The sequence below is a fragment of the Bos indicus x Bos taurus genome, chromosome 6 (assembly GCF_003369695.1).
Source record: "Bos indicus x Bos taurus breed Angus x Brahman F1 hybrid chromosome 6, Bos_hybrid_MaternalHap_v2.0, whole genome shotgun sequence".
Taxonomy (NCBI): domain Eukaryota; kingdom Metazoa; phylum Chordata; class Mammalia; order Artiodactyla; family Bovidae; genus Bos; species Bos indicus x Bos taurus.
In genome coordinates, this window is record NC_040081.1 from 25,297,711 (window position 1) to 25,325,317 (window position 27,607).

The 27,607-nt window shown below is 36.2% G+C and overlaps 1 protein-coding gene across 4 annotated transcripts; it reads left to right on the plus strand.

Annotated features, from left to right (window-relative positions):
• The first annotated feature begins 173 nt into the window (after positions 1-173).
• TRMT10A (tRNA methyltransferase 10A) lies at positions 174-27,301 on the plus strand. 4 transcript variants are annotated; one of them, XM_027543994.1, is made up of 8 exons: positions 174-335; positions 7,353-7,549; positions 11,626-11,788; positions 15,872-15,943; positions 17,005-17,079; positions 19,665-19,814; positions 22,241-22,346; positions 23,823-27,301. In XM_027543994.1, the coding sequence occupies exons 2-8, from the start codon at positions 7,365-7,367 to the stop codon at positions 24,086-24,088; spliced, it is 1,017 nt and encodes a 338-aa protein (XP_027399795.1). In that variant the 5' UTR covers positions 174-335; positions 7,353-7,364; the 3' UTR covers positions 24,089-27,301. The 4 variants fall into 4 exon arrangements, with proteins under 4 accessions (XP_027399795.1, XP_027399796.1, XP_027399794.1 ...); XM_027543995.1 differs by lacking the exon at positions 174-335 and adding an exon at positions 572-793; XM_027543993.1 differs by lacking the exon at positions 174-335 and adding an exon at positions 803-932.
• The last annotated feature ends 306 nt before the right edge of the window (positions 27,302-27,607 follow it).

Below are 27,607 nucleotides of genomic sequence, written 5' to 3' on the forward strand. Positions count from 1 at the left end.
CCCTCGCCATGCCCACGAGGATAAATGAATAAATGCCGGCAGGTGTATGCCTGCCTTGAATTGGAAAAACAGGTATTATTACTCAAACACCTCCCACTCCAGAAACGCTAACCCCAGACCCCGCCCCACACAAACCCCGCCCCTTTCTCCCACTGCGGGTCCGGAGTTGGCGCAGTGGGCTGACGTAAGACGTAACCTCCGTAGCCTTCTACGTGTAGCTACCGGCTCTGCCTCTGGGAGTTGAAGTTTCCGAAAGAGGACCTTCTCGAGTGGTAAAGACCACTACAAAAAGCCTTCTGAGAGGTTATCAGATTTCCCGACAACTCCTCTGTTCGGTAAGTGTCTTGGCGCGGAGGCTTGCGCTCATCTACCTTTTGATATAATCCGGGAGCAAAAGGAGCGCGTGCCGATCCCGCCTTCCACTAGCAATAGGGCTTCCGGGCAAGAGGTAAGTGGGATAATGGAAAATGGTAGCAAAGACCCAGCTCCGGAAGGAAGTGTCGTCAGAGAGAGCGCGCCCCTTCGGCTCGCCAAACAGCTTTCTGATTCGTCGGCTGCAAATTAACCCCGCCTCTGGAATGCGTCCACGCATTTGAGACATGGAGGCGAGAGTCGGGCTCGGCTCTGGTCACTAGTATAGGACCTCTTGCTGTCGACTTCTGTTTGGGGTCAAGATACGGTCCTAGTATGTGAAGTGTGTTCGCTTCCCAAGAATGAAGGGAGAGGGAAATCTGGACTCTGAAAGGCCGGAAAACGAGTTGTGGTTGTGCCACTTACTGGCAAGTGACCGTGGGCAAGTCGCTTTTCGTCTTTAAACCTCGTTTTTCCTCATTTTCCTCATTTTTCCTACGAGGGCTGATGTCTCTGAGCGCTGTGAAATGTGGCGAGAGGCCAGGGGAAAGTTGCTGCAGGTGCTGTTAGGCCCCACCGTGGTGAGCTGAGGACTATTTTAAGAAGTCCAAGGTGTTACTGAATTTCCCTGAAACATTTTGTGTTTAAATTCAGGAATTTTTCTAGAGGTACACAGAGGATAGCAACAGCACATTTCTCGCTTTTTTGTTTGTTATAAATCCTCCGCCTTTCCCCATCATGGCCCAGGCCTCTGCCTAAGGGACCTCACAGCTGAACCGAGTCGTTATTGCAAATCTGGCCCTCGCGTTTTAAAAAAGGATATTCCTTCTTTACCACCGTTAGGTCATTTAATTCCGTTCTGCGGTTATTTCGACATTCCTTTGGATGTTTCTGGAAAGGAGGCTGTGTTATAAATTATTAAGACTTTAGCCCAATCAATAAAGCCATGATTTTTTTTTTTTAAACTTTCGGCCAGTCACACTCATAATGCGTAATCTCCCTGCCAGGAGTTGTGCTGAGAAGTGGAAATACAAGGATAATAGAGATACAATTTTTTTAATCTATCCCACACAAAATTGCCTTAGTCATCTTTATCCATAGTTTCATAAAACCACCAGATAATCTATATCTAACTAAACGAACCATTTAAAAAAATTCAGTGCTCAAGTAAACTAAATTTGGCACAATTATTTCTGTAATTGCTACAAAGTTGGTTGAACCTGGTGAATGAATTAAAATGTGCAGTGAATAGCACTGCATGTGAGGGACGAATGCAAACTCTGCCATGGTGTTTATATTTTACTTAACAGGTTAATCTGAACAAACTAGTGCATAGTTAAATGCTTACCGTATGTTACAGGCAGTAGGAGTTGGTATATGTCTTTGTAAAGTGTGTTGAAAGCAATAATGAAAGGATCTCAATCTAGCATCATTTGATGCTTGATCATTGCATCATTCCCTGCAATGTATCTAGCTTATTCAAAGCTTTAAAAACTTTTCTTTTACTACATTCCTTTTTCTTAATTGAAAATAACTTTTAAAATAGCAGTGATAATGATATTGACAAGCTCATGACCTTTGTATTTGATAGGCTTTTTAAAAATATTAGTATGCAATGATAAGCAAATTAAATTTAACTTGGACTTCTTGGGAAAGGCGAAAGCTCCCCCTGGTGTGCATGAGTTGTAAAATTTTACTGTACTTTGTTATATTAAAATTTTCACAGTCTAGAGCCAATCAACACTTGCTCTTTTGATCATAGTAGGAAACTAGTGAAAACCGATGCCACTGATGATAGAAATATTCTCTCCTACAATATTAATCAATTTCATGAAGAAAGCAATTTGTTTCCTCTGATTTTTAATTGTGCCTTAAAGTCTGCACGTTTGGCTTGTGTTCCTCCATGCCAAGTCGCTTCAGTTGTGTCCGACAGTTTGCGACCCTGTGGACTGTAGCCCAGTTTCCTCTGTGCGAGGATTCTCCAGGCAAGGATACTGAAGTAGGTTGCCATGCACTCGTCCAGGGAATCTTCCTGACCAGGGATGGAACCCATGGTGTGTTGGCCGGCAGGTTTTTTTAGTTTTTTTTTTTTACCACTAGTGCCACCTGGGAAACCCGCACATTTAGCTTAAGGGGCAGGTTTAGCTTATGTTTTCTATATTGTTTTGGATATATTCATTGCTAATTTTTATTCATGTGTTTATTTTTGGAAAGGAAATAAAAGTGATCCTCGGAATCACAATTCATGTTTAAAATTTTTCTTATCTTTTCAGGCTTACTGTGTTCCCTCTGTCTCCTGTTTCTTGAGTAGTAACCTTATTTTCTAGATTAAAAAAAGTTAATGAATGTGCTCAAGGTTCTACATTTACCTCCAGTTACCTTTTTGGCCTATGTTTCTCTCAAGCTGTTACTCACATTTTTTAAATGCTCAGACATACGATTTGTTTCATTTTATTTTTCTGTCTGAATTCCGAATCAGATTGTGAGGTTGTCTTCTAATTCATCAATTACCTCTTGGACTCCAAGTAATCTGGAGTTTGCCTCGTATGTTGAAATTTTTATGACTTCACTTCCTGGTTTCCAAATTGGTCCTTTTTTTTTTTTTTAATGAATTCTTGTTTTGCTATTTTTATGCCCGTTTTTGTGTATCAATTTCTCAATTTTTGTTTTTATGGTTATTACTCTTCATTAACTCTTTTTTTCCCTCATTTCCTGTCCTTTTATAATTTTGCTTTGCAGACTCATCTGGAATGGAATTATAGCTTTCCTTTCCAAACTACCTCTGTCTGCTACTGATTTTGTGGTTCCTTCCACCCCATGACCCTTTTCAGTGCTTCAGACCAATAGCAGAGCCTATATCTGTGATTGAGAATTTCGGTCATATTGTACGTTCATATGTCACCTCATATCTGGGCCCAGGTTGTAGCCAAAAGGCTGGTGTCTGTTTCCCCCAAGTAGTCAGCTTTGTATAAGCTATCTTTAATTTTACCTGTTGTTAGGCATTTTTTCTTGGAAAGAGGAGCCTCATCCCTAACACCAGTGTAAGGGTTCATCTTAAATTGCCTCCCATCTGTCTCCCATCCTCTGTCTTGTGTTATTATTTTTCTCTTTAAAGATAGGAAAACTCTCAGCTGTTTTAACACAGCAGACCTTGTTCTTAATTTTGAGAAAAGCTATACTTTTTTTGTTTCCCCTTTTAATATTTTATCTGCCATTGTCATGTGTTGCAAGCTTGGAAGGCAGGATGTCACAGACATAAACTTTTGGCAGTGATCTCTAGGAAGTTTCCCGATTGTTTTTTTTTTTTTTTTTTTTGGTGCACTGGCATACAAGTAGAACCAAAGGGTTTTTCCCGTCCATTACCTTTTGGTGACACAGGTCTTCCCCGAGCCTTTCAACAGCAGGTGGGTGAAAGCAACACAGCTCTTTAACATTGTTTGGAAATTCCCATTTTCTAAATAAGACTTTGGATTTCTAGAATACAGTAGAGTTGGATGTGGGCTTGAATCTTCGCTCCATTACTTCATTCAACAAGTATCTGCGGACCTATTTTGTGCAACATTTGCTGTAGGTGCCTTGTTTCTTAGGAATTATATAAGAGCTTTGTAACTTTGGGCAAGTAATCTTTGTACCTCTTCCTTTGCAAAGTAGGCATATATGACTACCCCTTAGGGTTTTTTTTTATGGAGAAGGAAACGGCAACCCATTCCAGTATTCATGCCTGGAAAATCCCATGGACCAAGGAGACTGGTGGGCTACAAACCATGGGGTCGCAAAGAGTCAGACACGACTGAGCGACTTCTGTGTGTAGGGTTTTTAAGAGAGTAAATTAGATAATAACTTTTTTATTAAGTATAGTAAGAATTAATAAATGTTTGATGTTACAATTTTCATTGCCTTTAGAAGCCCTTTATAATATCACACTCACTCATTTATTCGTTCTACCTGTACGTAATAAGCGTCTACGAAGTGCTTGGCACTGTGTTAGCGTTGCCAGTGTAACGTTGGGCAAAAGCAGATGTTAGCCCTGCCGAGTGAACTTTCCAGTGGAGAGTCAAAGTTGAGTTGTCATTTCTAGGAGATGATCTCCCTTAAAAGAAGTGTTTCAGTTCAGTCTCTCAGTCATGTCTGACTCCTTGCCACCCCATGAATCGCAGCACACCAGGCCTCCCTGTCCATCACCAACTCCCAGAGTTCACCCAAACCCATGTCCATTGAGTCAGTGATGCCATCCAACCATCTCATCCTCTGTCATCCCCCTCTCCTCCTGCCCTCAGTCTTTCCCAGCATCAGGGTCTTTTCCAATGAGTCAGCTCTTTGCATGAGGTGGCCAAAGTATTGGAGTTTCAGCTTCAACATCAGTCCTTCCAGTGAACACCCAGGACTGATCTCCTATAGGATGGACCAGTTGGATCTCCTTGCAGTCCAAGGGACCCTCAAGAGTCTTCTCCAACATCACAGTTCAAAAGCATCAATTCTTGGGCGCTCAGCTTTCTTCACAGTCCAACTCTCACATCCATACATGACCACTGGAAAAACCATAGCCTTGACTAGATGGACCTTTATTGGCAAAGTAATGTCTCTGTTTTTTAATATGCTATCTAGATTGGTCATAACTTTCCTTCCGAGGAGTAAGCGTCTTTTAATTTCATGGCTGCAGTCACCATCTGCAGTGATTTTGGAGCCCAGAAAAATAAAGTCAGCTACTGTTTCCCATCTATTTGCCATGAAGTGATGGGACCAGATGCCATGATCTTAGTTTTCTGATGTTGAGCTTTAAGCCAACTTTTTCACTCTTCTCTTTCACTTTCATCAAGAGGCTCTTTAGTTCTTCACTCTCTGCCATAAGGGTGGTGTCATCTGCATATCTGAGGTTATTAATATTTCTCCCAGCAATCTTGATTCCAGCTTGTGCTTCCTCCAGCCCAGCGTTTCTCATGATGTACTCTGCATATAAGTTAAATAAGCAGGGTGACAATATACAGCCTTGATGTACTCCTTTTCCTATTTGGAACCAGTCTGTTCTATGTCCAGTTGTACCTGTTGCTTCCTGACCTGCATACAGGTTTCTCAAGAGGCAGGTCAGGTGGCCTGGTATTCCCATGTCTTTCAGAATTTCTCATGGTTTGCTGTGATCCACACAGTCAAAGGCTTTGGCATAGTCAATAAAGCAGAAATAGATGTTTTTCTGGAACTCTCTTGTTTTTTCTATGATCCAGTGGAAAAAAGTGGTTGGTGGCATAAAGAAAACTTGTGAACTCTTGTATTCCTAGATGATTCTTCCCCCTCTTAGTAATTTTGCAGTGAAGTAACATGTCAGGGCTTTGCTCTAGCCCCTAAATCATACATCTTAAAATTTCTTGTCTTGCAGTCAAAATTTGATAAACTTTCTAACTTTTCTTAGGTACCCCATATGTCCTATTACATCATTGCATGTTTAAAGAAGGCAAGAACCATGTAATGAAACTGCTGCTCAAATTATGTTCTGTGAAGTTCTTTTCTTTCCAGTCTCTGAATTGTGGCGATTGTTCTTTTTCCTTTTAGATGTTGGCTTCTCTGCACAGACTTGTTAGCTATCCCTGTGAAAGGGAAGAACTACCCATTTTTGTGTAAGACTGATAGAATATTGCAGACTTCATGCTTAGTCTTTGATAGGGATAAAGAACACATATTCTTAAGCTATGGTGTTAATAATTAAAGAGAAAAGATATTTCAGTATTTCTATCATTTTCCCTGCTCTAAAGGCAAGTTTAGCTCTAAACAGTGGATGTAAAGATGTGGGTTGTAGTTTAGTTGCTAAGTCGTGTCTGACTCTTGCGACCCCATGGAGTGTGGCTCGCCAGAATCCTCTGTCTGTGGGACTTTACTTTCCAGGCAAGAATACTGGAGTGGGTTGCCATTTCCTTCTCCAGGGGATCTTCCTGACACACAGATCGAACCTGGGTCTCCTACACTGCAGGTAGATTCTTTGCCAACTGAGCTACCAGAGTGGGTGGTTAAATCTAAATAAGATGTTTTAGATGGCCCTGAGTTACAGAGTCAGTTTACATATTATGTAAACTGATTACAGAGTCAGTTTACATATTTTGTTTTTCAGCTGTGACTTAAGTGAAAAATTTATAATTACATATTTATAATGAAATATGTTGGGGGGCAACTCAATTTGTTTTCTGTACTGTCCAAAATTTAGAAATGTATAGCACACCTTGTGTCAAAAATCAATTGTTGAGTGTCCACCCAGATAGTGAAATTAGCACTTTTCCTGTATGACAGTATTAAAAACAAGTACAAAAATGTGCCTTCCATATCTTTAAAAAAAATAATATGTTTTTCTTTTATAAAACTATATTTTCATTATATAAAATTTGGAAAATGCAGAAAGCCATGGGTGGGTCAGAATTAAAACATGTGTGTATATGTGTGTGTGTGTGTGTGTGTATATATATATACACATATATATATATAAAGAAAATTGAACATTTTTTGTTTTGATTTTCTTATTTAACATAATTATTTCCCTTTATCACTAAATAATATTGAGAAACATTTTTCTTGGCTGCTTAGTATTCCAATCCAGTGTTATAGGTGAACTGTAATTTATATTTAGTCCCCATTTGGTGATATTCTAATTTTTTATTGTTAAAAATAGCAGTAATACATGTATTCTTTTCTATTAATTTTGTTTATATTTCTAATTAATTTACAGGAATTCTAAGGAAATAAATTATTGTAAGAAAGAGTATCAACATTTTAAATCTCTTCAAATGTACAGGTCTGAGTAGTCTTCTGGGAAAATTGTTCTGTGCTGCCAATAGTGTATGAAAATAGCCCATTTCATCAAATGATCTTTGCCAGTAAATGACGATTGATTGCCTAAATTTGCACTTTTTTCATTACTAATATGGTTTCATTTTAATTGCATCCTTTGGTCTTTTTTTTTTACTTTTTTTTTTTGGTTGTAAATCATCTGTTCATGTCAGAGTTGCTTTTCAATTTTTCAGAGGCATCAAATAATGTCATCTGAAATGTTGCCAGCATTTAGTGAGACTTGTAATGTTGAAAGACAGAAAAACTTAAGTGAAGATGGAGAGCAAAATCAGAAGCCCGGATCAAGTGAAAGGTTTCAACCAATATCTAAACGGCAAATGAAGAAGCTAATGAAACAGAAACAATGGGAAGAACAACGAGAACTCCGCAAGTATGTATAAAAATGCATATATTCTACCCCTATTTAGAGATATGGAATGTTGAACCTTCAATATAGTAATTATGCAGTTACATAATTATGCAATAGTAATTATGTTAATTAAATTGGGACTGTACATATTGTTAGCTCACTTTGTCAGTTGGCTACTAAAACTGTTTTAAATTGTTTTCTTTTTTTTAGCAGTGTTGCTGAATTTACACAATACACTTTTCTCACCCACACATATTGTGAGTAGCACCCCAATTTCTAAAGTAACCAGTTTATAAAAAGGATATAGTTAGCATCCATGTCCTAGATATGGAACAAAAATAATCATCTCAGAAAGGTCAAGTTTGGGCCTAACATTGATTTTGCTAGAACTATTACAGGTTTTGGTAAGAGCAGTTAGGCTTAAGCTGTTATTGTAGAAAGATAAAATTTATTAGAAAATTAATTGTTGATGTAGATGAGAGAAAAACCTGAGGTTTTTTTTTTTTCATAATTTTACTTTTAAAAAAATGGGAGCAGCTTTTTCTTAAAAAAGAACTTTTATTTTTATTGAAGAGCTTCCCTGGTGGCTCAGATGATAAAGAATCTGCCTGCAATGTGAGAGACCTGGGTTTGATCCCTGGGTTGGGAAGATTCCCTGGAGAAGGGAATGGCTACCCACTCCAGTGTTCTTGCCTGGAGAATTCCATGGACAGAGGAGCCTGGTGGGCTGCAGTCCATGGGGTTGCAAAGAGTCAGGCACTACTGAGTAACTAACACTTTTTTCTTCATTTTATTTTTATGGGCTTCCCTGGTAGCTCAGAGGGTAAAGAATCCGCCTGCAATGCAGGAAACCTGGGTTTGATCCCTGGGTTAGGAAGATCCCTTGGAGAAGGGAATGGCTACCCACTCTAGTATTCTTGACTGGAAGAATTCCACAGACAGAGGAGCCTGGCGCACTGCAGTCCATGGGGTCACAAAAAGTCAGACACGACTGAGCAACTAACACTTTATTTTTCATAGTTAATTCACATATATATATATATATATATATATATGTGAAATATATATATATGAAAAAGTGAATATGTTAGTTGCTCAGTTGTATCCAACTGTGCGACCCCATGGAGTGTGGTCCGCCATGCTCCTCTGTCCATGGAATTCTCCAGGCAAGAGTACTGGAGTGAGTTGCCATTTCCTTCTCCAGGGGATCTTCCCGACCCAGGGGTCAAACTTGGGTCTACCATATTCTGTGCAGATTCTTTACCATCTGAGCCACCAGGGAAGCCCCATATATACATATACATACATACTTTTTCAGATTCTTTTCCATTATAGATAATTACAAAACATTGAATATAGTTCCTTGTGTGATACAGTAGGTCCTTGTTGGTGGTGCTAATGGTAAAGAACCCGACTGCCAATGCAGAACATGTGTAAGACATGGGTTTGATCCCTGGGTTGGGAAGATCCCCTGGAGAAGGGCATGGCAACCCACTCCAGTATTCTTGCCTGGAGAATCCCATGGACAGAGGAGCCTGGCAGACTACAGTCCTTAGGGTTGCAGTGAGTTGGACACAACTGAAGTGACTGAGCACAGAATGTGTATGTTAATCCCAAACTCCTAACTTTTCTTCCTACGCCCTTACTATCCACTCTTATAACCATAAGTTTCTTTTCTGTGTCTGTGTGTCTACTGCTGTTTTGTAAATAACTTTATTTATATCACTTTTTTTAGATTCCACATGTAAGTGCTAACATATTTGTCTGAGTTACTTCACTTATGATAATCTCTAGATCCATCCATGCTGCTGCAAATGGCATTATTTCATTCTTGCTTATAGCTGGGTAACATTGCATTGTGTATATATACCACGTCTTCTTTCTCCATTCATTTGTCAGTGAACATTTAGATGCTTCTGTGTCTTGGTTTTTGTAAACAGTGCTTCTATGAATGTTGGGGGTGTATGTATCTTTTTTAATTAGAGTTTTCTTTGGCTATATGCCCAGGAGTGGGATTGCTGGACCATATGGTAACTCTATTTTCAGTTTTTTAAGGAATCTTTATACTGTTTTCTGTAGTGGCTGCACAAATTCACATTCTCAACAACAATGTAGGAGGGCTCCCTTTTCTCTTCATCCTCTAGCAGTTGTTATTCATAGACATTTTGATGATGGCCATACTGACTGGTGTGAGGTGATATGATAGTTCATTGTAGTTTGATTTGCATTTCTCCAAAGCAACATTGAGCTCCTTTTTATGTGCCTATTGGCCATCTGTATGTTTTCTTTAGAGAAATGTCTGTTTAGGTCTTCTGCTCCATTTTCGTTTGGGTTGTTCAGTTTTGTTTTGTTCTATTTTAATATTAAGCTGTATGAGCTTTTTGTTTATTTTGGAAGCAAATTCTTGTTAGTTACATCATTTGAAAATATTTACTCCCTGCCCATATGTTGTATTTTAATTTTGTTGATGGTTTCTTTTCCTGTGCAAAAGCTTTTAAGTTTATTTTTATGTTTATTTTTGTTACTCTAGGAGGTGGATCAGAAAAGATCTTGCTGTGATGTATGTCAGAGTTTTCTGCCTATATTTTTCTCTTAAGAGCTTTATAGTATCTGGCCTTATATTTAGGTCTTTAATCCATTTTGAGTTTATTTTCGTGTATGGTGTTAGGGAGTGTTCTAGTTTCATTCTTTTCCTTGTAGCTATTCAGTTTTCCCAAGACCGTTTACTGAAGAGACTGTCTTTCCTCCTTCCTGTACTCTTTTCTTCATCATAGATTAATTGATATTAATTAATTGACATGTTTCTGGGCTTTCTGTTTCATTGATGTATGTGCCTCTATTTTTGTGCCAGTGTGATGCTGTTTTGATGATTATAGCTTTGTAGTATTGTCTGAAGTCAGGGAAGATGATTCCTCCAGCTTCATCCTTTTTTCTCAGGATTATTTTGGCTATTCAGGGTCTTCTGTGTTTCCATACAAGCTTCAGAAAATTTTGTTCTAGTTCTGTGAAAAATGCCATTGATATTTTGATACGAATTGCACCGAATCTATAGATTGCTTGCATAATATGGTCATTTTCCCAATATTAATTCTTCTAATCCAAGAACACGGTATATCTTTGTGTAATCTTCAGTTTCTTTCATCAGTGTTTTATAGTTTTCAGAGTTTAGGTCTTTTGTCTCCTTAGGTTGGTTTATTCCTGGCATTTTATTCTTTTTGATGAGATGGTAAAATGGGACTGTTTCCTTAATTTCTCTTTTTGATGTTTGTTGTGTGTAGAAATGCAATGGATTTCTGTGTATTAATTTTGTATCCTACAACTTTACCAAATTCATTGTTGAGCTCCAGTTATTTTCTTTTAGCATCCTTAGGATTTTTTGTATACAACATTGTGTTATCTGGAAACAATGACAGTTTACTTTTCCAATTTGGATTCATTTTATTTCTTTTTCTTTTGCCTGCTGTGGCTAGGATATCTGAATCTATGTTGAATAACAATTTTACTTTTTTTTACATATGGTTATAATTGTTGCTTGAAAATCATGTAGGGAAATGATAAAAGTAAAATTTTTTATAACTCTCAAACTCAGTATTTTAAGTTTTCTAAGTACATATAATGGGCTGTGTGCTGTGCTGTACTTAATCACTCAGTTGTGTCTGACTCTTAGTGAACCCATGAACTGTAGCCCACCAGGCTCCTCTGAAATTGGAATTTTCCAGACAAGAATACTAGAGTGGGTTGCCATGCCCTCCTTCAGGGGATCTTCCCAGCCCAGGGATCGAACCTTGAACCCAGGTTTCCTGCATTGCAGGTGGATTCTTTACCAGCTGAGTTACCAGGGAAGCCCCATATAACGTGCTACCAATAATAAATGAACTTATAGTTCAGATCTGTGTAAAAAATATTTTGCTTTTGCAGACTCATTTATTATGTAAAACTTTTAGACTATCTAAAATTTCTGGTATTTGACAATTTTTGATCCACAGAAGTAGCAGTTTTTTATGATTTAGCCTACTGATTTTAAAATAATTTTTTTTTTGTTTAGAAAAGTTTTGTAAATATCCAAATAACAAAAAGTTGTTTTCTACTAATTTTAGACAAAAACGGAAGGAAAAACGCAAGAGAAAGCAATTAGAGCGACAATGTCAACCTGAGTCAAATTCAGATGGAAGTGACAGAAAACGTATTCGAAGAGATGTTGTTCACAGCCCACTCCGCCTTATCATTGACTGCAGTTTTGACAGCTTGATGGTATTAAAGGTATCATGAATCATTGTCAGAAAAATCCTGTAGCTGAACTAGGTTTAATAACTCTTGCTTTAATATGTAATATTACTTTGATATAATTTATGTACTAAAATGCATCTTTTTTTCTTAATTGTGGTTTTTAATGTACATAACAAAGTTTACCATCTTAACCACTTTTAAGTGTACAGTTCAATAGCGCTAAGTACACTTATGTTGTGCAGCCAATCTCCAGAACTCTTTTTCATCTTACAAAACTAAAACTCTATAACCATTGAACAACCGTTTCCATTCCCCTTCCCTGAGCCCTTGGCATCGCCATTCTACTTTCTGTCTCTATGAATTTGTCTACTCTGTGTATCTTATATAAGTGGAATCCTACTTTCGTGACAGATTTTTTTCACTGAGCATTATGTCTTCACTGTTCTGTGCTCAGTTGTTCAGTCGTGTCTAACTCTCTGTAACCCCATGGACTGTAGCCCACCAGGCTCCTCTGTCCATGGGATTTCCCAGGCGAGAATAACGGAGTGGGTGGCCATTTCTTACTCCAGGGGATCTTCTGACCCAAGGATGGAGCCCATGTCTCCCACATTGACTGGCGGGTTCTTTACCACCGCACCCCTTAGGAAGCCCCTGCATTGTAGTGTGTGTCAGGATTCCCTTACGTTTTAAGCTTGAACACTATTTTAGTGTATATATAAACCACTTTTTATTTATTCATTCATCTGTTGTCAGTGGACATTTATGTTGCTTCCATCTCTAGGCTATTTTGTTGGTTTCCTGTGTGTATGTGTTTTTTAAACTATTTTATTGAAGTATAGTTGATTTACAATGTTGTGTTAGTTTCTATTGTAAAGTGACTCAGTTATGCATTTATATATATGTATATATATACACACATTTATCCTTTCTCATATTCTTTTCCATTATGATTACAAGATATTGAATATAGTTTGCTGTGCTATACGGTTGTACCTTGTTGTTATCCATTCTGTGTGTAGTAGTTTGCATCTGCTAAATCCCAGATCCCCAGTTATCTCTCTCTCACGCCTTGGCAAGCACAAGTCTGTTCTCTGTCTGTCTGTTTCTGTTTTGTGGATAAGTCCATTTATGTCATATTTTTAGATTCACATAGAAGTGACACACATTTGTCTTTCTGCCTGACTCACTTCACTTAGTATGATAGTCTCTTTAAGTCCATCCATGCTGCTGTAAATAGCATTATTTCTTTTCTTATGGCTGAGTAGTATTCCATTATATAAATGTACCATGTCTTCTTTTTTTTCTTAACTGGAGTATAATCACTGTAAAATGTTGTATTGGTTTCTAGTGTACAACAGTGTGAATCAGCTATATGTATGTGTATATCCCCTCCCTCTTGAACCGTCCATCCCGCCTGTCTACGTCATCACAGAACACTGGGCTGAGCTCCTTGTGTTTACACGACAGCTTCCCACTAGGTACTCGTTTTACATGTGGTCGTGCATACTCTTTCAGTTTCACCCTCTCCTTCCCCCTGTGTCCACAAGTCCATTTTTTATATCTGTGTCTTCTATTCCTGCCCTGCAAATAGGTTTGTCAGTGCCATTTTTCTAGATTCCACATATATGCATTAATATATTTGTTTTTCTCTTTTTCTTACTTCACTCTGTATGACAGACTCTAGGTTCATTCACATCACTACAAAAGACCCAATTTCTTTCCTTTTATGGCTGAGTAACATTCCATTGTATGTATGTACCACATCGTCTTTATTCATTCATCTGATGAAGTATATTTACGTTGCTTGCATGTCCTATTGTAATTGTAAATAGTGCCGCAGTGAACATTGGGATATATGTATATTTTTGAATTATGGTTTTCTCTGAATGTATGCTCAGGAATGGGATTGCTGGATCATATGGTAATTCTATTTTTAGTTTTTTAAGGAACCTCCATACTATTCTCCATAGTAGCTATTCCAGTTCATGTTCCCACCAACAGTGTAGGAGGATTTCTTTTTCTCTACATCCTCTTCAGTGTTTATTGTTTGTAGATTTTTTGATGATGGCCATTCTGACAGGTGTGAGATGATACCTCATTGTAGTTTTGATTTGCATTTCTCTAATAATTAGTGATGTTGAGCATCTTTTCATGTGCTTTTTAGCCATCTGTATGTCTTCTTTGGAGAAATGTCAGTTTAGATCTTCTGCCCATCTTTTGAGTTGTTTGTTTTGATATTGAGCTGCAAGAGCCGTTCTATTTTTTTTGGAGATTAATCCCTCGTCAATTGCTTCTTTTGCAAATATTTTCTCCCATTCTGAGGGTTACCTTTTTTGTTTATGGTTTCCTTTGCTGTGCAAAAGTGTTTAAGCTTAATTAGGTCCTATTTGTTTATTTTTGTTTCTATTTTCATTACTTTAGGAGGTGGATTGGAAAAGATCTTGCTGTGATTTATGTCAAAGAGTGTTCTGTCAATATTTTCCTCTAGGAGTTTTATACTACCTGGCCTTACATTTAGCTCTTTAATCCATTTTGAGTTTATTTTTGTGTATGTTTTTAGGAAGTGTTCTATTTTATTCTTTTTCTTGTAGCTATTCAGTTTTCCCAGCACCACATATGGAAGGGACTGTCTTCCCTCCATCATGTACTCTTGCTTCCTTTGTCATAGATGAGTTGATGATGGATGCATGGGTTTATTTCTGGGCTTTCTGTCCTGTTCCATCAATCACTATGTCTGTCTTTGTGCCAGTGCCATACAGTTTTGATGACTGTAGCTTTCTTTGTAGTATAACCTGAAGTCAGGGAGCCTGATTCCACCAGCCCTATATTTCCTTCTCAAGATTGTTTTGGCTCTCCAGGATCTTTCGTTTTTCCATGCAAATGGTAAAATTTTTTGGTTCTAGTTCTGTGGCAAATGCCATTGGTAATTCAATAGGGATTGCATTGAATTTGTAGATTACTTTGGGGAGTGTAGTCATTTTCACAGTATGGATTCTTCCAATCAAAGAACATGGTATACTATCTCTCCATCTGTTTGTGTCACACATCTTTGATGTCTGTCATCAGTATCTTCTCGTTTTCTGCGTCCAGGTCTTTTCCCTCCTTGGGTAGGTTAATTCCTGGTATTTTATTCTTTTTGATGAGATGGTAAATGGGACTCTTTCCTTGATTTCTCTTTCTCATCTTCTGTTGTTAGAGTATAGGAATGTATATTCTACCCAGTAGGGCTCTCATTCAGATTCAGCGGAGAAATCAAAAGCTTTACAGACAAGCAAAAGCTAAGAGAAGTCAGCACCACCAAACCAGCTTTACATACTAAGTTGGGACTTGCCTGGTGGTCCAGTGGTTAAAACTCCTCACTTCCAATGTGGAGGGGCACAGGTTTGATCCCTGCTTAGGGAGCTAAGATCCCACATGCTGCACAGAGTGGCCAGAAAAAAAACCAACTTTTAGATTTTAAAAAAATTGTTTTTTAAATTTTTTCCTTAAAAAATGCTTCCTAAGTTAAGCTTTTCAAAATCTGTGGCCCTAAATTAAAGTATTAAATAGCTAATAACTTGCTTTTATTTATATGTATATGTATAGACAGAGGGAAAGACAGGTACTGTAATAGATTATGAAACTCAGTAACTGCATACTAATTGTAAAGAGCTGTAGGGGGTTTTGTTATTAATCCTAACTGAAAGAAAGGGGAAAAATATGATTGGCTTAAGAGGATTATTTAATAGTCTGAGAAACTTGGTTGTTTAAACAATGCTACTATGTTTTAATTACTTTCTAAACTTTTTTAACTTGTGAAAATTTTAATACTATGGCTCTAAGAGTTTTATTTTTTTCTTTTGTTGTCTCCTAAGAAGAGTGAAAGTTTTTGTGAACTTATATTTTAAGTGGATACAAAATATGAAATTATGGGTCACTTACAGAGTATTGACTTATATTAATTATTTAAATAATATGTTAGGAAATTGAATGGAAATTAGTCAGAAAGGACTTATATTTCTAAAGAAGAAATGTACCTATCTAGTTATCCTTCCTGCTTATTCTGTTCCACTCAGATTATGAAATGGCCACAGGTAATTTTGAAAATATTACTTTAAAAATTGCACTCTTTTATAGGACATTAAGAAACTTCATAAGCAGATTCAACGATGTTATGCAGAAAATCGACGAGCACTGCACCCTGTGCAGGTATGTTTGAGAAATTTAAAACAAACTTCCAGTTTCCTTTTATATCTTCCTTCAGAAAATGCATACATAATCCTGATTGCCTTTACAAGAATGAGTGTTACAGGTAATATTTTTTAATAAGCTAAATGTCTCTTTGGGAAAATGTTCTATTTTTCTACAAAAAGAGAATATTTTAAATGTTTTTCATATATTATTTTCAAACACACTGTACCCAGTCATCAGTCCTATACATCTTGACCTGTTCATTGTTGTATAGTTGACCATCGTCATTAAAGGACACACGCATATTTTCATACCAGTTTCTCAGCTCTCAATCCTTCCTTTCTGGGGAGTAGGGGAACTGCCCCAGGCTGATACGTGCCATTGTGCCTGTTGGCCAGATTTTCTCTACTTAAAAGGATTTTGAGTCACTGATAATTTTGAAGGATTGAGGGAGTGATTTGTGAGACTAATTGACTGCTCGTAAGAGTAGGGTCATTTTTCTTATTGTTTTAATTCTAAGTGCGCTAAAAATTAACTCTGACTCACTGATGTTAAAAACTAGAAAATCTTGTTAAAATTGTGGTTAGATATTTTCTTTTTATCAAGTGATAGTAATATTATATTTTCACATTTTAGATTATTTTCACCCTTGATTAGATTTCAAATAGGTTTCAGGGTTTAAAGTCAAAGCAAAATTATGAAGACTTTGGACTAGTAAAAAATAACAGTAGTGGCAAAAGAAGGGGAAGGGAAATGACATGGAAGCAGGAATTTTATAGAAAAGTGATCATTAAACAAGAGGCAGATTATAACTGCTTAGAAAATGGAATGAAAATGTAAGTGGAATACAGAAGTTAGTGGGTTAGGAGATGCACAAAAATACACATTTCTATCAAAGATAAATCTTGTCATGTTTAAAGCCATAAATTAATTTTTAAATTAATGTCATAAATTAATTTTTGTCCAGAATGAAAATATTTTGTGTTTCATTGATAGTCAAATTAGTGAGAGAGGAAATAAAATATTGGCTTTAATAGTCTTTCAGTCTCTCTTTCTATGCCTGCCAATCTCTTTATCAGTTTTATTTGACAAGCCATGGAGGCCAGCTGAAAAAGAATATGGATGAAAATGACAAAGGATGGGTCAACTGGAAGGTAACTAAAATCGATTAACTCTCATATAATACAAAGTATTTTTAGGCTTAAAGGTCTACATTTTTTACCTGAGTTCTACATAGTGCTAACAAATACGAGTCAGCAGCTCCAAACCCTGTGTACCACTGTACCTAAGTCTAAGTTTACCAAGGAGAGACGCTAAGAGACTTGAGATATAGTTTGTACCTTCTTTCATGAAATCTCACTTGCTATTTTACTGCCAACTTTAAAACATATTTTTTGAAAAAAGAAAGAATTAAAGGTCTATATGCAATCTCAACCCAGCAAACTAGCTATACATTATTTATAAGAGTGAAGTCACTCTAAAATTTGGAAATGTATTTGTTTTCTCCTAAATCTGTTCTATACCCTCTGATGTCCACTATCCACACATGGCTATTGAACTCTTGAAGTGTGACTGGTGATTTGAGATGTGCTATAAATGTCAAATAAACACTGGATTTCAAAGATAGTACAAAACAGAGAAAGAATGTAAGATATCTGCTTAAAATGAAAAAAACACATTTATTATAAGTTAAATGATAACATTTAAGGTATATTGTGTTGAATACAATGTATTGTTAAAATTAATTTCAAGTATTTCTTGTCACTTTTTAAATTTTCTTATTTATTTATTTTTGGCCGTGCTGGGCCTTCGTTGCTGGGCCCAGGCTTTCTCTGGTTGTGGTGAGCGGGGGCTACTGTCCAGTTGCAGTGTGCAGGCTTCTCATCACTGTGGCGTCTCTCGTTGCAGGGCACAGGCTCTAGGCACTAGGGCTTCAGTAGTTGCAGCTTTGGGGCTCAGTAGTCATGGTGCATGGGCTTAGTTGTTCCACAGCATGTGGGATCTTCCCAGACCAGGGATCAAACTTATGTACCCTGCATTGCAAGGTGGATTCTTAACCATGGGACCACTAGGGAAGCCCCTTGTCATTTGTTTTTTAATGTGGCTACTAGAAGGATTCAAATTACGTATGTGGCTCACATGTTTTTTTTTCTATTGAACTAAACTACTCTGTCATTTGACCCAGCAATCCCACTTCTGGGCATACATACCGAGGAAACCAGAATTGAAAGAGACACGTGTACCCCAATGTTCATCGCAGCACTGTTTATAATAGCCAGGACATGGAAGCAACCTAGATGTCCATCAGCAGATGAATGGATAAGAAAGCAGTGGTACATATACACAATGGAGTATTACTCAGCCATTAAAAAGAATACATTTGAATCAGTTCTAATGAGGTGGATGAAACTGGAGCCTATTATACAGAGTGAAGTAAGCCAGAAAGAAAAACACCAATACAGTATACTAATGCATATATATGGAATTTAGAAAGATGGTAACGATAACCCTGTATTCGAGACAGCAAAAGAGACACAGATGTATAGATTGGCTTTAGTACCAATCCCTAAGGAACCTTAATCCTATTCTACTCAGAGAAGTGGTGGGTTATTCTTATACTTTTTCCCTTTCTCCAAGCCAGTTTTCATTGTGACAGACTTTCCCTGTCTCACTCATTAATCCTATAATGACTGCATTTTTTATTTTATTAATAGTCTGTAGTATAAAACATTTTCAAAAGTCTTTTTAAGTTCTAAAGTATAGTAAATTTACCAAGTTTTATGTTCATGCCTGTTTTCCTAAGAAATACTGTAATGAGTTAGAGTAGGCGTACTTTCAGTTATTTGTTATAGCTTGTAAAATTTATTACTTTATACCACCAGTTTTCCAGAGACATATGAGTTCACAAGTTTCTAATTATGCACATTCCTCTTGGGGCCTTTATTAAGCATAGGCATCATATTTATGGTATATCATTTTCCAGAAAAATGGCTGCTTATTAATCAATAGGCTATATACACTTATGTGAGAGGTCTCCTGCTTCATTTTTTTATTTCCACAAAAATTATTGAGACGTGCCATCTAAACCTTGTGATGTATCTTCCTTTTTTCTTTTGGTGCAATTTGCAAAATTCTGCCTACTGTTGTTCAGCCTGTACCTCTGACCTGATAGTTTTGGTAAAGAAGATTTCAAATGTCTATTTTTGTGGAAGTCGATACATGAAAATTATTAAATCTGTAAGCCCTTTCTTTTTGATGATTCATATAAATGGAGAAGGAAGTAATTGGAGAAGGCATTCTTTGGCTGGAGAACAATGTGAGCAAATATATAACAAATGCATTTGTTTTGTTGGAACAGAAAGTTAGCAAGATAGATTGGTGCTGTATTGAGGTGAGAGTTACTAAGTTAAGGAGCTTGAATTATAACCTACAGATAAATATGAAACATTGAGAATAGTGTTTTCAGAAAACGAGCCCCCCAGCCATGTGAGGAAGTAAATTGGAGGGATCTGAGGCTAGAGGTGGAAATAGCATCAGGAGGCTACTTAAATAATTGAGATGTGAGGTGAAAAGATGTTCGAGTGATAGGTTCTAAATAAGACATTGTTAAAATATTCTTTCAGACTTCCTGTCATATGTTTTTTGGGTGGGTTTGTCTAGGGAAAAGAAAATAATCATTTTTAGCCAATTTTCACAAAATCCTATTAATTAATAGCATCTTTCTCTTTGTGTTTTAAAGGATATCCATATCAAACCAGAGCACTATAGTGAATTCATACAGAAAGAAGACCTGATTTATCTTACATCAGATTCACCTAATATATTAAAGGAATTAGATGAATCAAAGGCCTATGTGATTGGAGGATTAGTAGATCACAACCATCACAAGGTACATACTATTAAGTTTTTATTTTTGCTTTTGCTCATACTTGAAAAAATTGCTGTACCAGTGTTCTTGATAGTAATGTTAATTTTCTTGATAGTAAGTACTGAGTGCTTATGTTTATTGAGTACAGTGATATTTTGGTCACCTTTCTAGCTAAGCAAAGCATTTCACATATGTTAGCTTGCTTTATCCTTACTGCAACCCAGTGAAGTCAGTGCTGTTAGTACACACAGTTTACAGATGAGGAACCAGAGGCATATTAAAATTAAATCTAAAATCAATAATAATAGGTAGTAGACACTTGAAACTCCAGATTGCTCTGGAGCCCACGTGCTTAAATGATTTTCTGTATTGATAAATGCTGCTTTTGCTAATCAATTTCTAGGCTGCTGGTAAAATTTATATTAATTTATACCAAAATTTATATCCAAATTGGTAAACTTACGCCCATTTTCAAATATGTAATTATATGGGATGTGTTTTCTGTCCTCTTTAATTTGTACTTTGTCTCTTCCCACCTCCTTACCCTCATTCAAATGAAAAGTTACAAAAGAGACACAGATGTGTAGAACAGTCTTTTGGACTCTGTTGGAGAGGAAGGGGGTGATGATTTGGGAGAATGGCATTAAAACATGTATAATATCATATAAGAAATGAATCGCCAGTCCAGGTTCGATGCAGGATACAGGAAGCTTGGGGCTAGTGCACTGGGATGACCCAGAGGGATGGTATGGGGAGGGAGGTGGGAGGGGGGTTCAGGATGGGGAACATGTGTACACTGTGGCAGATGCATGTTGATGTATGGCAAAACCAATACAATATTGTAAAGTAAAAAAAAATAATAATAAAAAAAAGAAAAATTATAGAAATACACTTTCTAAAAGAAAACATTATTTTGTATTTTTCCAGTTATGTTGCATTGTGCTAAGTTAAGCTCAACTTATTTAGCTAAGTATCTGCTGAAATGTTGTCAGCAGAATAATACACAGTAATTCATTATTCTCATATAGCACCACTGTGCAGGAAAATTTTATGCATTGTTGGAAGTATTTATATCATCGTGTTGCAGTATGGTAACCCATTGGCTGTTGAGCATGAGTTGTACATAGTATGATTGAGAAATTGAGTTTTTAAAAATTATAATAAGTTTAAATAGTTACATGTGGCTATAGTTGGGCAGTACAGCTCTATAGCATAGTAGGGAATTTTATCAGAATGATCTTTAGCCTATTTTTTCCTTAGAAAAATTCTGTTTTCTTATTTCTGTAGAACTAGTTTTTTTCTTTGATGTTGTATGTTTCTCTGAAGTAAAACAATTTTGTTTTCAAAAAGACCTGACTTGATCTATTATCAAATATTGGCCTTTAAAATATCCAGACTATTGGTAATTCCTCTGGCAGTCCTGTGGTTAGGACTCTGTGCTCTTGCTGCCAAGGGCCTGGGTTTAATCTGTTTGGGGAACTATAAGATCCCACAAGCTGTGTAGCATGGAGTGGCCAATAAATGAATGATTATTTTTTGAAAATGCAAATTATTAGTTAAGAAATTTAGCTCTTTTTCCTCCTGTGTTATGTCTTTGGGCTCTTTTAGTCCTGATTAGACCCAGGCTTTAAGGATTTTAATTTTGGGAAGAAAATTCATACTCAGCGTTTTTTTTTTAAGTTGAAATTCATGCATCCAGTAAGTATTGTTCCACTGAAAGTTGTATTATTTGTTTACTTTTCTGTTTCTCACACATAAATTAAGTGTAACATTAATAGAATTTCTAAAATGTTTACATTTCATTAAAGCAAAGTCCTAAGACAGGATTTAAGTTGATTTCCTTTCTAAAGCTTTTTATTCTACCATGCTACCATGCTAAGGTTGGGTTTTGGGTTTTGGGTTTTTTTTTTTTTTTTCCCCCATAATTCAGCATTCTTTTAATTGACAGAAATGAAAAAATAAAATTTATGGACAATAGGAAATTTTTTTCATTCAGGTTTTTATCTCATCAGTTTTTGCCACTTGTGCCTCTTAGTGCTATATAATTGAAACAGTTCTATCTTTCAGATTCATGAGAAGAGTGATGATGCTTCTATAAGAATTCAGTTTGAATAAGCTGAGAATAAGGCAGTGTGGAGTGATGAGAAGCTGCTTGAGTCAGGAGGCATGAGCCAGGTTTTTCCTTTGGTTCTGCCACTGACGAACTTTGTGACAGGATAGACAGCTTAATGTCTTTGGTTTCCTCGTTTGGTTAAAATAAATACCAGCAACATTCTGACTATACTTATTATCAAGAGAATGTTTTCAAATTAGCTGTTAAATATACACACACAAATTCAGATTACATTCTCTGAACTAAAGTCTTTCCTAAAAATTATTTATTCTGTCATAGACTTAAGTTTAAATAATATAATGTTCTAGTCCAGGTGATGATGTCTTTGTTTTAGGGACTCACGTATAAACAAGCATCAGATCATGGAATTGATCATGCACAGCTTCCCCTTGGGAATTTTGTGAAGATGAATAGTAGAAAAGTTTTGGCAGTTAATCATGGTAAGCCATAAGCTTATAAGCTAAAAATTTACCTGAGTGAACACTGAAAAATAACCTTCTATTCACATTTTGTAAAAATAGAAAATATATACCTTTGGAAAATTAAAATGTAGTCATTTATGATTTGTTTGACTGATACATGCATATTTTAGAAAGTTTTGAAGGTATAAAAAAGTGTAAAGAAAAATAAGTAGGTGTTATTTCACTACCCAGAAATACTTCATAGTAACTTTTTGGTGTTTCTCCAAGTTCTTTTCCTATGCATGCTGCTAAGTCACTTCAGTCGTGTCCGACTCTGTGTGACCCCATAGATGGCAGCCCACCAGGCTTCCCCGTCCCTGGGATTCTCCCAGCAAGAACACTGGAGTGGGTTGCCATTTCCTCCTCCAGTGCATGAAAGTGAAAAGTGAAAGTGAAGTCTCTCAGTTGTGTCCGACTCTCAGCGACCCCATGGACTGCAGCCTTCCAGGCTCCTCCGTCCATGGGATTTTCCAGGCAAAAGTACTGGAGTGGGGTGCCATTGCCTTCTCCGTTCCTATGCATATATATCCTTTATTATATAATTGGATTCTTACTCTATTACATAAAATGTTACAAATGTGGGGTGTTTTCCCTCCGTTTATATTTATTGAATCATTGTTAATGGCTGTGTAACTTTTTCTTCATCTGAATATATCAATACAATAATACAGCCATTCTGTTGACATGTTTTTCTTTTTACTACATTATAGTAAATATTATAATATTTATAATATGCTGTGAATATTATAATAGATATCCTCAGACTTAAGTCTTTGCCTGGAGTTTTGCTTTTTGAAATGTTTTTTAGTAGAGATTTTTGTTAGTACACAACTATTAATTGGGTTTTTTAAATTTCTCTGTAGCAGGCTCTAGGGAGTTATAGAAATGAATTTATTGATTCAAGGAATGAACCTCTTCCAAGACTTTTGATATATAATGGATTCCTTTTCTATCATAAAGTAATCCAAATTTACCCTTTCATCAATGTGTTAAAAGTGAAAAGAACTTGGCGGGACAGTATTTAAAAAAAAAAAAAAGGGAGACAAGACACTCCCCAGAGTGAGTGGAAAGCTAGAAGAAATTTAGATTAATGGTAGCTCTCCCCCACCTTTTTTGTTTGTTTGTTTGTTTGCATATAAAGGATAGAGATATGGAAGGAATGAAGAATAAGAAGGAAACCAAAGAGGGGTCCTCTGTCTATTAATTATAATTGACAATGGATAATGATAAACCTCTGAGTGGTTAAGAAAGGATATGAGGAAAAGCTACAAAGTAGCAGCCTTGAGAGCCTTGGGACATATTAGCTCTGACAGCTAATACAGGAGAAGAAAGTAATAAGAACAAAGTAGTTATTAGGACATGCTAGCACTCTTAACACAAAAGCAATGTATTTTAAAGTATACAGCATTGTGATGAGCTAGGCTAAGAAACAAACGGAGTTTGTCTTCGTTGCAGTGTTTGAGATTATTTTGGAATACCTGGAGACAAGAGACTGGCAAGAAGCATTTTTCACTATTTTACCCCAAAGGAAAGGAGCTGTTCCCACAGACCAAGCCTGTGAAAGTTGTTCACATGACAAGAAATTCGCCAGAGTTGAAGGTGGATTAAACAGTGATTCCAGTGAGGAGGAAAATAGGCATGAACTAGATTCAACGCACGAGGAAGAAAAGCAGGATAAAGAAAATAGCACTGAATCTACAGTGAACTCTGTACCACACTAATACCACTTTTTTTTTTTTTTCCTTAAGTTTAAGGAATAATCAGGAGAAAGTGAGGTGTTTCACAGAATATTTGAATTGGAAAGAAATTTCATTTTCTTTTATTTCTGTTGTGAATTTTTTTTTAACTTTTTGAATTAAGTGATAAAAAGTACTCATAAGAAAGCATTTTTTTGTTTTTGCATAAGAGTTAAATATGTAAAATAAAAAATTTTCTAAGCCTCAAACAAGCATTACTTGAGAATATTACCCTATTAGTAAATCTATGTTCTTTTATTTACAAGATTGTGTTCTTCAGAATGTGCCTTCAGACCTTTCAGTTTTATTACTATATGTTTATATCAGTGTCTTTCTGATTTATTGCCTACTTATTTGTGGAGGCAAGTATCCTAAATCTCCTTTAAGTCTAACAAAATTTTCTGAATGGGAAATTACCTTCTATTTGCAGCTTTTATATTCACTTTAATTATTTCAAAGGAATATAGTGATTTTAGGAAGAAAGAAGTATTGGATTGATAAGGGGCTTCTGTGGTGGCTCAGTGGTAAAGAATCCACCTGCCAGTGCAGAAGACATGAGTTTAATCCCTGGGTCAGGAAGATCCCCTGGAGAAGGAAAAGGTAACCCATTCCAGTATTCCTGGATTCGATTGAATTTGTTTGAATTATATTCAAACATTGATGTCTTTTGGAATATGGACCCATCTCTATCCTTTTGTGTGTGTGTGATGCATTTTGTGGTTCTAAGGCAAGCACTGAGGACTTAAGACTTGAATATATTTTCTTAATTTAAATAATCAAGGTAAATGATTTCAATTACAAAATTAATTTTTCAGCCACCAGAGAAGCCCATTTTTCAGGCTAGATTATTTTAAAAAGCTGTTGATGGATTTCCCTGGTGGTCCAGTGCTTAAGAATCCACCTTCCAATGCAGGGGACACGGGTTCGACCCCTGGTCTGAGAAAATTCCACATGCCTTGGGTAACTAAGCACGTGCACTCTACTGTGCCTGCGCTCCAGAGCCCTCAAGCTGCAGCTGCTGAAGCCCACGTGCTCTAGTGCCTGTGCTCCAGAAGCGAAGCCACTTCAATGAGAAACCCATGCACAGCAACTAGAGAAAGCCCACATGTAGCAGTGAAGACCCAGCCCAATCAAATATAAATACATAAACTTATTTTTAAAAAAGGCGTAGTGATCCATTTTTGTCATTACCCAAATTTAAAAAGAAACAGCTCTTAAAAAAGTAGCCCTTGGCAGCTATCCTTTTCTTTCCATATGTACTTCTTTAAAATAATGTTGGTTCTTAAGCAAATAAAGTTAACTTTATATGTGCATCTGTCTATCGTATAATAATATTTAAGCTAATGTAAATATGTTTCTGTAAATACTATAAGCATGTATGAAAATATGTGTATAATTGTATATACATGTGTCTGTCCACATCATGTATAATTCTGTTATTGATGATAGGATTGAGTTGCCATATCTATATTATTTGTGTGAATGTGCTGAAAAACACTAAGGAATTTAAATTTCATGAAATGTAAATATCTATAACCAAACATTTATATGAGGGCATTGGCAAGAGATGGTGGAGCTAGTAGATGTTTTAGTTCCTGCCAGTAAATGTAGAGCAGTTATATTTAACGTGATTATTCTTTGTCACAGCTAAAGTAACACTTCAGAAGCCTTAGTTACTAGGTTTGGATAAATTAAGTTTCTGTTTTTTTTTTACTTATTGGCATCTCAGATTATATACATATTTGATCGAAAATTCACTGAATTTAATATTGACATTCACTGTCTCTTTTGTTGCTTTATTCTTAGTAATCTATTACAGTAACCCATTTAAAGGTCTGTGAGAAATGTATGTAAATAAAGAAAAGCCCCCACAGTTGTAGAAGAATAGAGCTTGTGTCTTAAGTTGTGTTTTTCAAAGTTACAGATTTTTCTAAGTATAGTTAGTAGCATGAAATGTTAGGCTTATAATTTAAATCATTCCATATGGAATAAGGCTCAGTTTGATATTGAAAAGTGGGGAAAGGTCATTATAAGCACCATGTAGTTTAATTTTCACTAATTATATAAGCCCTACATTTGTTTCCAGGGCTGCCGTAACAAAATACTGCCAACAACAGTAGTTTATTTAAAAACAACAGTAGTTTATTTTAAAACAACAGTAGTTTATTCTCAAAAGACATGTACTCTTATAGTTCTGGAGACTGATAGTCCAGAATCAGGGTGTTGGTTGGCTCATACTCCCTCAGAAGGCTAGTGAAGATTCCTTCCTGGCTGCTTCTAGCTGTCGGTGGTTGCCAGCGATCCTTGGCGTTCCTTGGCTTGAAACTGCATCACCTAAATCTTTGTCATCACATGGACTTCTGCCCTCTGTCTTTTGTGCTTCTATTGTGTCCTTTTAAGGATACCAGTGATTGGATTAGGGTTCTCCATTATCCACTGTGACTTCATTTTAACTTGATTTTATCTACAAAAACTGTTTTCAAATAAGTTCACATCCACAGGTATCATATATTAGGATTTGAACTATATCTTTTGGGTGGATACAATTCTGTTCACTCCAAGTCCATATCTAATTTGGATTGCTGATGACAAGAAGGTGAAGATGACAATTAGAAATGACTAATTTCTGAGATATTTAAAATTTTGTTTTTATTTAAATAATTGTAAGTTTTTCTTATTTTACTATGTTCTCAAAATTGTTTTGGTTTATCTGAGGTACTTTATTTAAAAACTTAAGTAATATTAAAGTCACTTGTATTGGAACATAGTAAAGGTGGGGAATTTAGTTAGTATTTAAATGCATCAAAATGAGATATGTCTGCTGAAATAATTGGATTTTCTCTCATTTTTTTTTTTAATTTTTAAAAGTTTATTTTTATTGAAGTTTAGTTGATTTACAAGATTTTGGGTGTATCACAAGGTGATCCGGTTATGCATACACACTATATTTATAAAATATATTTTTTATTCCTTCTCAGGTTCTTTTCCACTATAGGTGATTAGAAGATATTGAATATTGTTCCCTATGCTACATAGTAAGTCCTTGTTTATCTATATTGTATGGAGTAGTGTGTATCTGTTAATCTCAAATTCCTAACGTATCTCATCCCCCACTTTGCCCTTTGGTAACTTAATTTTGCTTTCTGTGTCTGTTTCTGTTTTGTAAATAAATTCATTTGTATAACTTTTTAGAATTCACATGTAAGTGATGTGATATTTGTCTTTATCTGATTTACTTGACTTAGTATGGTAATCTCTGGGTCCATCAGTGTTGTTACAAATGGCATTATTTCATTCTGTTTTAACATTCCATTGTGTTAAATATATACACACACACACACCACATTTTCTTTATCTGTTCATTTGTCAGCGGTCATTTAGGTTGCTTGTGTGTCTCGGCTATTGTAAATAGTGCTGCAGCAAACACTGGAGTGCATGTATCTTTTGAATTAAGAGTTTTTGTCTTTTCTGGAAATGTGCCCAGGAGTGTGATTGGTGAGTTCT